This window comes from Camellia sinensis, chromosome 1 (assembly GCF_055761805.1).
Source record: "Camellia sinensis isolate YWXY chromosome 1, ASM5576180v1, whole genome shotgun sequence".
Lineage (NCBI taxonomy): Eukaryota > Viridiplantae > Streptophyta > Magnoliopsida > Ericales > Theaceae > Camellia > Camellia sinensis.
In genome coordinates, this window is record NC_138961.1 from 140,388,864 (window position 1) to 140,401,049 (window position 12,186).

The following is a 12,186-nucleotide window of genomic DNA, read 5'->3' on the forward strand; positions in this document are numbered from 1 at the left end:
AGAAATTTTTAGCATCTCTTCCTTGTCTTTCTCACTTGTAGGACATTGATTCGAACTAAGCTTGGAGTGACCCGCAAGTGGACAACCAATCGGCTTTGCTTTATCTATGTTGAACCTCTCAAGAACTTTTTCAATGTAGCTTTCTTGAAACAACTAAATCAGCCCCTTTTTACGATCACGAACAATTTTCATACCAAGTATTTGTTTTGCAAGCCCCAAATCTTTCATAGCAAAAGACTTGTTCAACTCTAATTTCAACTTGTTAATCATAGTATAATCTTGACCCATAATTAACATGTCATCAATATAAAACAAAAGAATAATAAATTTGCCATCCTGAAAATTTTACACAAACACACAATGATCTGAAGTGGTTTTAGAAAAACCATTATTCATCATAAAAGAGTCAAATTTTTTGTACCATTGCTGCAAGACTTGCTTGAGGCCATACAAACTTTTTTTCAATTTGCAAACAAATTTCTCTTTCCCTTTTTCCGAAAACCCTTCTGGTTGCTCCATGTAAATTCTTCAAGGTCACCATGAAGAAATGCGATCTTCACATCAAGTTGCTCAACTTCAAGGTTCATACTTGCGGCCATACCAAGTACAACCCGAATAGAAGATATCTTCACAACCGATGAGAGAATCTCATCAAAGTCAATACATTTTTTTTGTCCAAAGCCTTTCACAACAAGGCGTGGTTTGTACTTCAGATTCTTTCCATCATTCTTCAATTTGAAAACCTACTTATTTTTCAAAATTTTCCTCCTTTAAACAACTTCACTAAATCATAAATGTGATTTTCAAGCAAGGAATTTATCTCCTCTTCCATGGCCTTTTTCCAATCATCTTTCTTTGCATGCTCAATTGCTTCTTGGTAGCTCTCAGGCTCCCTTTGATCGAAAATCAACACAAATTCATTGGGAGGATATTTTTTCGAAGGTTGTCAGTCCCTTGTAGATTTCCTCAACTCAAGTTGTGGTGACGGTTCTTGAGTTGAATGCTCTTCCTTAATTGTTGGCTCAAGTTCATTAGGATTAGTATCATTCTCCACATTTTCAATAGGTGGCTGCACATCTCCCCCATTTTCATCATCAACTGAAGATGAAGGAGATGGATCCATGTCAATGAGATCACTACTTTTTGGCTTCGGTTGATCACCTTTGCCAAAGTCTTCAATTGTTTGTCTTCAAGAAACATAACATCACGGCTTCGAATGACTTTCTTGTCGACCGGATCCCACAATCTATAACCAAATTCATCATGCCCATAGCCAAGAAAAATACATTGTCTTGACTTGCTATCAAGCTTGGACCTCTCATCTTTTAAAATGTGAACAAAGACTCGGCAACCCAACACTCTTAAGTGCTCATAAAACACATCTTTACCGGTCCAAACTCTTTCTGTGACATCACCATTCAAAGGATAGGAAGGAGATAAATTGATCACGTCAACTACTGTCATTGCCTCACTCCAAAAGGATCTTGGCAATTTAGCATGTGAAAGTAGACAACTTGTTCTTTTCACAATGTTGCAGTTCATCCTCTCGGCAACGCCATTTTGTTGAGGAGTCTTCTTAACTGTTTTTTGGTGCCGAATACCTTGGCTGCGACAATACTCGTCAAATGGCCCAATGTATTCACCACCATTGTCTGATCAGATACACTTCAATTTATGTCATGTTTCTCTTTCAACCATGGCTTGAAAATGCTTAGATTCATCTAGAACTTGATCTTTAGTGTTTAGTATAAAAGCCCAAACTTTTCTTGAATAATCATCAATGAAAGTAACAAAATAAAGTGCACCACTATATGTTCTAACTTTTAAAAGACCACAAACATTTGAATGAATCAACTCCAAAACATTTTCTTTTCTAAAAGCAACATTTTTTATGAAAAGAAACTCTATGTTATTTATTCACTAAATAATGAACACAAGTTTTAAGATGTGTACCTTTCAAACTAGGTAAAAGCTCTTTCTTGAACAAAACTTATAGTCCCTTTTCACTCATGTGTCCAAGCCGCTTGTGCCACAATTCGGTACAAGTATCATCTTCAAGTGCATTAACAACACCTTTACAAATTTTTCCTTACATCGAATAAAGTGTATGAGTCTTCTTACACTTAGCCACCACCAAAGAATCCTTTGTAAGCTTCCATATTCCATCACCAAATTTGTTGTTGTAGCCTTCATCATCTAGCTTCTCGGTAGAGATCAAATTGAGACGAATGTTGGGAACATGCCTCACATCTTTAACAACAACTTGCAGCCCAAATTTGTTTCCAAGCAAACATCACCCATGCCAATAATCTTGGACAAACCTTCATTACCCATTTGAACAGAACTATAATCTCATTTGGTGTACGTAGTGAAGAAATCAACTCAATAAGTCACATTAAAAAAAGCACCGAAATCAATCACCCAATTGCTCTCTTGGCCTATAAAATTGATACAATCCTTCACAAACGACCATGAGATCATCAGTAGTAACTGTCATTGTGTCTTCTTACTTCTTGTCCACACTTTTGTCACGTCTTTTCTCCTTATTCTTGAGCTTTCGGCATTCCCGCTTCATGTGCCCTTTCTCATGACAATAATAGCACTCAATGTCTTTCTTTGAAAAAGAATCATCTCTTGATTTGTCACGGCTTTGATCACGACCATGAGGAGTCTTACTCTTCCCCCTTGTTTTGCTTCGGCCTCTCACAACAAATACTTCTAAAACGAGAGGAACTAGCTGATTTTCTTTTAGTTTCTTCATTTAACAAACTACTAGTGACTTGGCTCATTGTAACAACTCCATCGAGCGCCAAATTACTAACTGTCACAACCAAAGTCTTCCAACTTTCAGGCAAAGCTAAGTAGCATCAAAGCCTACAACTCATCATCAAAAATAATTTTCATAGAAGCAAATTGGTTAACAATACTCTTTATTTCATTCAAATATTCTGGAATGAGGTTACCATCTTTATATTTTAAATTAACCCATTTACGAAACAAAAAAAATCTTTATTTGTGGCTGATTTTCTGTCATAAAGGCTTTTTAATTTTTTCCATAAATCATGTGCCGAAATTTCAATAACAACATGATAAAACACACTGTCATCAATCCATTAACGGATAACACCAACAGCTTTGCGATTAAGCCTCTTCCATTCATCATCTTGCATATCATCGGGTTTGCCACTGTCACCCTCAATAGGCCCATACAAATCTTTACAAAATAATAGGTTCTCCATTTTAGTTTTTCAAGTTACTCAATTGCTTCCATTGAAGTTAGACATACAACCCACATTCCCCTTCATTGATTTACACAAATAAATAAACTCAAATAAACCGTAAGCTCTGATACCAGTTGTTAGGGAAAATATATGATTCCCTACAAGTAAATCAATCAATGGGAATAAAAACTAATGCAGAAAAATTAAATCAAAAGCAACACAAGAATTTTACGTGATTCTCTCAATGTGAGGTACGTTCACGGGATCAAAATCCAATTCCACTATCAATCGAAAAGTTTCCAAACGATTACAAACGAGACACGAATGATCTCACAAAATATTTTTAGGTGAATTCCAAATAATCACAAATAAACAAGAGGAAATACCTCACCAAATAAATGAACAAAATTATCTTCGAAACAGAGTTGAAGAAGACCACAAATCTAAATCAAAAATAACTTCACCGAATTAAATTCTACCAAATTGAATTTACAGCAAGCTGAACTTTGAGAACCAACCCACCAAATTAACAAGCACTAATCTCACCAACAAATCATACCCAAGCACTATCCCGCAGAAGAACAATTCACTGTTGCAGCTCAAAAAGCAGAACTAAAAACAATATATATATATATATTGTTGATTCTAGAGCTTTTATTGGAACCCTAACTGTTACCAAACAGATTATTAAATATCTATTGAGCCTCCAAAAAATAGGTATATAACCAACACCAAACCAAATTAAATATTTTAATAAACCAATTGGATCTTATACTCTAATAAGGGGTATACCCAACAAGAATCACACACATTGAAGATGTGTCGGAAGGATTTGAGAATAAAAAATTCCAGACAAAGTATGTACTGTATTTCCAATACAGTGTGATTCCTAATGCACTACATTCACAATTCAAATGAAAATTCAACTTTAAAAATATTTGTAAATATCACCACAAGAAGACTACAACAACAAAAGACTCGAGGCAAAGAAGAAAAATAAAAGACCCAAAGAAAGAACTGGTATTTTAAGTAGACTTGCCAGGCCCACCCTTAGTGTCATCTGCGGAGGCAGGTATGGGCATAGCCGGTGGAAAATCAATCTCCTTGGTCTTCACTTCTTCAGTCGTACTGTCATCTTTCACAGCCAAAAAGACCAGAACCGCCAACAGGGGATAGCTTATCGTAGTCATCGCCCAATTCGCAATCAATTGGTTCAAAAATGGCACCTTGTGTGTATCAACTTGCCAAGCAATTGCTGCTCCTGCACTCTGCACTCCCTTATAGAATCCATTATACCTGCAACAAAAACCCAACAACATTCCATTAAAAAACTATGATCAACCTGTATTGATTTGTATCGTGAAGAAATTACCTGCTAAGGGTCTCAGAATCGTCGGCTAAAGCTCCAATGACCCAGTAAACCATGCTCTGGAACATGGCATCAAGTAATCCAAAAAAGAAGTACAACACGAATGGCCCTGCGAAAGAAGAACCCGAGTCCTTGAAGTCGAGCCTCTCGAGCTCACGATGGCGAGAGTATCTGAGTTGATTGGCAAGCCCACCAGCCCAAATTCCAGTCCCAAGCAAACCAACAACCGCAATACCCACAAATCCCCTAACCCTTCTACTCTTGAAACTGAAATCCATCAAGTGTCCTATCATCACCGACCCAATCATTTGCGCTCCCCAGTAAAACACATTGTTCAACCCTCTAGTTCTCAGATTGAACAAAACCCCATTAACATTGTTGAATTGGTAACTGTAAAAAAAATTACTAGCCCAAGATGCAGGAACCAACAATAGCATCTTCCAATTGAGGAACAATTTGAGTATTTCTACAGATTCAACAGACACACTAGAGTACTTAATATTAGTACAATGAGAACCATCGTTGCGTACCACGCGACTCGGGTGCAAAATTGCTAGAGTAAGCACAGTGCCAATTGCCATGAAAACCATGAACCCAATATAAGTCCCATCATTCACAGAACTAGATTTATCTCCACTATTGTAGTTGAGGATGAATGGGATTAAACCACCAATCACACCACCCATATTGAAGATGCTCCAGAAGAGAGAAATATAAGTACCTTTCCGATCAGCTGGAGGGTATGACGTCATGATGGCGCCTTGGCCGGCCCAGAGAAGTCCGGCGCCGACTCCGAGGTTTGCTCCGGCGACGATGGCGAAGGTCTGGTGTTTGTAGTGGTTGTAGTAGAGGAAGGAGCCGGCGTAGAGGATGTAGGTGGAGCAGCCGGCGAATAGGGTGACGCGTGGGCCGAGAATGTTGTAGATTCCGCCGCCGAGGACTCCGAAGAGTGCGAAAGTGGTGTATAGGGCTGTGTTGGCGTTGTTCGCCGCCGTGGGATCGACTTGGCCGCCACCACCCATCCCGGAGAGCGCGTTGAACATTCCGGGACAACAAAAGCAAACTAATCCAATCAAACCCACTTGAACTAGCGGGGAATTGTACCTGAAAATCGAAGATTTTGTAGTCACAGGAGTCCCTGTTTCTTCATCTCCTTGTAAACCCATGATTTTATTTGAATATGGAACAGAGAAGAGTTGGGATGGTGAGAATTTGGTATTCACAGTGAGTGGGTTTTGTTTGGGATTTGGGAGAGAAGAAGAGAATAAGAATATGAATATGAGTATGAAATTGAATATGAAGTGGTTTGTGGAAACGAGGTAGTCTTTATAGATTCTCTGTTTGGGAAGTTGGATTTGAGATTTTTTTTTTTATTAAAATAATTTAAAAAATAAATTTTTTAATTTAATAAAATAAAATATTATATTAACTTATATTAATTAAATTTTTTTTCTAATAAAATTAAAAAAATAAAAAAAATTTCTCCAAATCAAACTTTTTAATTCTTAATTAAAATAATTAAAAAATAAATCCACTTCTCAAGCCAAATAATGGTACAAAAGCCAAGTAATGGTGCCGGTCGTAATTGGGTATTGATAGCCACGCATGGAGATGACAACTGGATCGAAACTGTTGATTTACAAATCAAACATCGTGGGTTCGTCATTCTCAATTTTTTAATTCTGGTTTTGAGTCTTCTTCCTCAACTTTTTCCATATTTCTCAAAATATTCTTTAATATATAAGAAAATTGGTGTATATCATATGATTTCATTATGTCACTGTCATTACAATTTTTTTTCCCCATTTTTTGGCAAATTGTTTGTCATAATCTCTTTACAAGTTTGCAAAATAAAAATGATAGAAATTTGAAATAAATTATTAAATATTTAATAAAATATTTGTATAGATGTAGAATCACCTCACATATAACCCTCATCAATCTCACATATTATACAAAATATTTAATAATTATTTAAAAATTTTAGAATGCACTCTATCTATGTTACTCTCTTTTAACAACTATATTATTTAACAAATTTTCAATTTTGCGTTTATACTATTTAATTTAAAATAAACTTAAAAATGAAAACCGAGTTAATAGATAAATAAAATTATTTACTTACCCCTATTATCTATTTTTTGAGAGGTGAATGTAATTCATCCTTTCTTTAAATTTTTTTTTTTTTTCTTCTACTATTTTTTTTGAAAATACAAGATGGTATCTTATGTATTTCTCATGTACAGAGACAGTCATGAAGTTAGTTTAAAGGTTAAAAAGTTATGCTAGAAACCTCAAAATATTCTACTAAAAGTTTTATCAAATGTCTCACTCACATAAGCGTGGGACCCATACAATGTGAGTCTCACGGCCATGTGAGATTTTTGATAGAATTTTTGGGATCTTTACCATTTTTGTATTTTACTAGGAGGTAATACATTTTGTTAAGGTAATGTTTTAATTTATTGAAATTAAAATAGATTATAATGGAATTATCATTTCTCAGCTTGAATATTTATTTCATTTGAAGAACATTTTTCTTAACCTTTTTTGGTGAACCAAAAATAAGAATAAATATTATGATACAATAATTATTTCATTCTAATAAATCAAACATAACATAAAGGTCCCGTTTGTTTTCAGAGGTAGAATTGAAGGGATTAATAGTGAGGGGATTGTTAGTGAGGGGATTGATAGTGAGGGGATTAAGTAAAATTGTGTTTGTTTTTATGATAGTTGTTAGTGTAAGAATTATTAAATTATTTTTATATAAAATAAGAAAACAAATAAAAAAATATAAAAAATTAAACATTAATATTTATAAAAAAAATTCCCAATATAAAAAAATAAAAAAATTTCTAATCCCCTCACTATTTTTCTAATACTATCTCTCCAACCTCCATCTATATCACCTCCACCATCCTAATTCCCTCCCCAACTCTACAAACAAACACAACACTAAATAACACATCCACCATCCTAATCCCCTTCCATCTACATAACCTAAAACAAACGGGCCCAAAAGGGTGTTTTATTTTTTTATTTGCATCGAATTAAACTTTTGTTCCTCGTATTTGTTTTGAGTTTTTCTTGTGTGATTGTTGGGTTGTTAGATTTATTGTATAATTGTCACATTATATTATTAGACTTTGAATGTTATACTTAGGTCTCGTTTGGGGATATGTTTTTTTAGTAATTTTTTAATTTTTTAGTTAAAATGTGATGTAAAAAAAAATTAGTATGTTTAGAATGATTTTTTATGAAAAGATATGCAAAAAATAGAGAACAAATAAAATTTTTAACTTTTTAATAAGAATTGTTAGTTTTTTTAATTTTTTTAACAATTTTTTGACTTTTTAGTTAAACCGCTGCTTCCCAAACAAGGAAAAATTATTATATGCAAATAGGGTACCAAGCTAGCATGCATATGTAGTACCTTTAACTAATAGAATAATACTTGGGACCCCCTTTTGGGGGTCACCCCTCACCCCCTTTGCTACGTGGCGGGTGGTGATTGGAGGAGCAGGAAAAAAAAGAAAAAGAAAAGAAAATATAACCAATGAGAGAGAGAAAGGGGGTCAAAGGGGATAAGGACAAAAGGGAAATAACTAATAACATATTGACAGCAATTCTCTGTGTCAGAGAACATTAACAATTAATCCACTGTAAAGAAGTAACGGAAAGTTTACCTTCGTTAAAAATTCTCTCTCCTCACTTACCTCTTCCTTCTCTCTCATCATTCAGGAAACTGATTTTGCACTCCCACATGGGTCTTCCAACTTTCTTCTCTCTCAAATTTTCAAGACCCAGCTCACTCCACCCCCACCACTTTCTCATACGAATTGCTGGCCCATTTTGAGCAGAGAATTTGCCTTCATTTTTTTGTCCTCTACTTGTTATCTTTTTCCAGACTTGAATCTTCTCTTTCTTGCTAAAGGTAACCTGGTAAGTTTTTTATTGGGATTAAAGGTAAGAGCTCCTAACTTTTTCCTCTTTGTTCTTCTAACCAAATCTATTAATCTTTTTATTTTATTTTTTCAATTTTAGGTTAAAATTATCATAAGTCTCATGGCATCTGAACCAAATCAAAGTGTGGAACACACAATGATTTCAAAACAATAATTTCAAATCAAGAAGAAGTTGAAGAAAGAGGTACTTTTATATTATATATATATATATATATCAACTTTCTGTTTTAATATTGAAGATAGAGAGAATATATGTAAGAAAAATAGGTGGTAGCTCGAAATGGGTGAGGGTCGAATGGCCCGAAATTTAAAAATCACGTCGTTTTGCGATTTTCTTCTTCTTCTTCGTTGAACACAGGAGAACAGAGGGGAAGAGGAGGAGAGAGGGAGAAAGAGAGAGGAGAGGAGAGAAGAGCTCGTCGCCTCCGCCCGCCGTCCTCGTCGCAGCTCGCAGCTCGTACGTCGCCTCCGCCCGATCGTGCCTTCGCCCCCCGCCTCCGCCTTCAGCCCTAATAATTGGGCCTCCTTCAGTACTTCTCCTCCTTCCTCCTCCTCCTCCCTCCTTCTTTCTTCCTCCTCCTCCTCTGATTTTCTACTTCTGAAAAAAAAAAAAAAAAAATGACACCAAAAGGAGGGGATGAATGGAGCTGTGTGTGTGTGTGTGTGTGAGTTTTCTAGAGGGAGGGGATGAACAGAGGGGGGGTGGGTGTACAAAGAAAAGGGGTGGGTGTACAAAGCAATCTGAGCCTTTCGACCCACGCCATTTCGAGCTGCGAAATGGGATTGTATATGTAATATATATACTCAATTTACTGCTTTAAATAAATAAATATATTTTAATATTATATATATATATTTGATATAAATTGAATATTTTATATACATAGTTTAATATTTAATATTTAATATTTTAATATTACATATTTATACGTATAAATCTGTATATAAATTTGATATATACATATATATGTATATATATCAATTTTTTGCTTTAAATATTTTATGTATAAATTTGATATACATATCTTAATTTTTTTTATTTTTTGTAATTCATTTGTAGATACAAATGCTCCAGATAATTTTTTAAGTGCCCAAGATGATAGCGTTGTTGAGTTAAAAATTGGAATGATCGCAAATAGTGAAGAGGAAGCTTATAATATGTACAATGAATATGCCTATCACAAAGGCTTTAGTATTCGAAGAGATGAAAAAACTTACAAAAGAAGAACGACTCAATTGATTCGTCGTAACTTTGTTTGTTCAAGAGAAAGGCTTAGAGAATTCAGTGACCCTAGCCAAGAGAAGAAGTATGATAGGCTAGACACTAGATGTGGTTGTCAAGCTCGGGTTATTTTTAAGGTGGAAAATGGCATTTATGAAATCAATCAGTTGATCATGGAGCACAATCACTCCTTAATTGAATCAAGTCAAAGACACTTGATAAGATCTGCACATAAAATACATGACGCTAGTAAAGGTGTTATCAAATCCATGGTTGATGCTGGTATAAGAGTGTCCAAAACATATGGATATTTGTTAAATGAAGCGGGTGGTTATCAAAGTATTGGATTCACTAAGCGTGATTGTCATATCTATATTCAAGTTGAGCAGTCAAAAAGAATTGAAGCTGGTGATGGTCAGAGTGTAATAAATCATTAAGCATAAGCAAACAGAGAATCCAATGTTCTTTTATACAGTGCAAGTTGATGACGAAAATCGAATGAGTAATTTTTTTTGAAAAGATGGAATTTCCAAATTAAACTATGAATGTTTTGGAGATGTTGTAATTTTTTATACCACCTACCGGACAAACAAATATAACATGATTTGTGCTCCATTTGTAGGGGTAAATCATCATTGGAAAAATGTACTATTTGGTTGTGCATTTTTGTGTGATGAGACAATTGCATCATTTGTTTGGTTGTTTGATGCTTTTCTTGAGTCTATGGATTATACGGCACCAAAAACTATTTTCACTGATCAAGATCATGCAATGGCAAATGCCATTGCAAGGGTCTTGCCTAAAACACAACATCGTTTGTGTTAATGGCACATTTCAAAAATTCAATGAAAGTGAATTTGAGGATAAGTGGAAGAAAATGATTGATACATGGAATTGTCCCAATCAATCATGACTCTTAAAACTATATAGCATTTGGGAAAAATGGGCTCTCGCCTTTAGTCGTGATGTATTTTCATGCAACATAAATTCTAGTCAAAGAAGTGAGAGCACAAATAATGTTTTTCAGCATATGGCAAGTAAGACATTGACTCTTACTGAATTTGTGCGTCACTATGAACAAAATGCTGAGAAAATGCGTGAGGTAGAGGTGATTGATGATTTTAATTGTGCTAATGGAAAACCTCGTATTGTATCTCGTGGTAGTGGAATTTTGAAACATGCATATAAAGTGTATACACACAAAATATTTGCAATGTTTCAAGATGAGTTTTTGCAAACAATATCGTTAATGGTTGTTGAATGAAGTTCTAATGGGACATTGGAAATGTATAAGATGCGAATGGAGGATGGTACTTGAGAGTACTATGTGAACTTCAACTCATCTAATTGTTCAATCCCATATGGTTGTAAACAGTTTGAGTCATTGGGATTGTTATGTCGTCATGCTTTAAGAGTGTTCAATTTGAATAATGTGAAGAAAATTCCTGAAAAGTATATTTTTGAGAGATGGACAAAAGATGCAAAACAGGGTTGTGTAGGGGAGAGGCATTCTAAATTAGCAGAAGATAATAGTAGTAATTTAGCTAAAACATTGCGCCTTAATAGGTTAATACGCAAAGCGTTTGCTCTCATGAATTTATATTCTAATTCCGATGCCACTAGTGAGATTGTAGATAAGATCATGGATAGTACTTTTGAGCAAATTAAAAAACATAATGCATCTGTAAGTGGTGGAGATACATGTGAAGATGATGGACATGCAACTTTAGCAATTTCTGATATTTTGATTAAGAATCCTCCTCGGCTAAGAAAGAAAGGACAAGCATATGGTAGAATAAAGGGGGTTTTGGAGAGGAAAAAAAGAAAAGTTGAAAAGGTGGGTACAAGTAAATCTCAAGCACTACACACTGCTGTGACAAGTAAATAAAATTATGTTTTTTGAGATATAAAATTTAATTTTTGTTGGTACAAGCAATGATAGTCACACATGTTTATTTATTTATTATTAAATACCGCAATGCAGCCACATGTTGTAGGACCTTCAAGGTTTTCTGTGCCAACAACAAATATTCCAATTGTCCATGAGGTATATTCATCATGTAAAAAGACAACTTAATTTCATTTTGTTTAATTAGTTCATATTATTTAAAGTATATTACTTCTTTAATGCAAATATAGATGCCTGGATACATGAATATGCCTTTTACTACTATGCTACAATCTAGCTTCTCCATGTCACATTTGAGCCATGTATTATATTTTAATATTTAGCTCATTACAATATATTTGATTTTCAAATATAATAACTAATCTAATTGTATTATTTACATTCTTGCAGGGGTCACTAAACGGTGCTAGTGTTACAGGAAATCAAAGTTCTCCCACTATGTGTAACTTGAGTGAAGATGTTGAAGAAGACAGTGGTTTCTCTCTCTAAGCATGCAA

General features: G+C 34.6%; 2 protein-coding genes across 2 annotated transcripts; one reads left to right on the plus strand and one right to left on the minus strand.

The window, feature by feature from the left end:
* Positions 1-3,969: 3,969 nt before the first annotated feature.
* LOC114282588 (UNC93-like protein 1) lies at positions 3,970-5,917 on the minus strand. The gene is made up of 2 exons (XM_028225295.2): positions 4,594-5,917; positions 3,970-4,517 (listed from the first exon to the last, which is right to left on the minus strand). The coding sequence occupies exons 1-2, from the start codon at positions 5,754-5,756 to the stop codon at positions 4,247-4,249; spliced, it is 1,434 nt and encodes a 477-aa protein (XP_028081096.1). The 5' UTR covers positions 5,757-5,917; the 3' UTR covers positions 3,970-4,246.
* Positions 5,755-10,217, plus strand: LOC145820100 (protein FAR1-RELATED SEQUENCE 5-like). The gene is made up of 2 exons (XM_082914770.1): positions 5,755-5,872; positions 9,619-10,217. Exons 1-2 carry the CDS (start codon positions 5,755-5,757, stop codon positions 10,215-10,217), a joined length of 717 nt encoding a protein of 238 aa, XP_082770896.1.
* The last annotated feature ends 1,969 nt before the right edge of the window (positions 10,218-12,186 follow it).

What these genes read in the sequence shown, in the direction of transcription:
- LOC145820100 (XM_082914770.1), top strand. Translation starts at nt 5,755, where the DNA reads ATGATTTTATTTGAATATGGAACAGAGAAGAGTTGGGATGGTGAGAAT. An exon ending in GAATAAGAATATGAATATGA is followed by an intron (nt 5,873 to 9,618) that starts GTATGAAATTGA and finishes ATTCATTTGTAG; the next exon opens with ATACAAATGCTCCAGATAAT.
- LOC114282588 (XM_028225295.2), bottom strand. Translation starts at nt 5,756, where the DNA reads ATGGGTTTACAAGGAGATGAAGAAACAGGGACTCCTGTGACTACAAAA. An exon ending in GATTCTGAGACCCTTAGCAG is followed by an intron (nt 4,518 to 4,593) that starts GTAATTTCTTCA and finishes TTTTTGTTGCAG; the next exon opens with GTATAATGGATTCTATAAGG.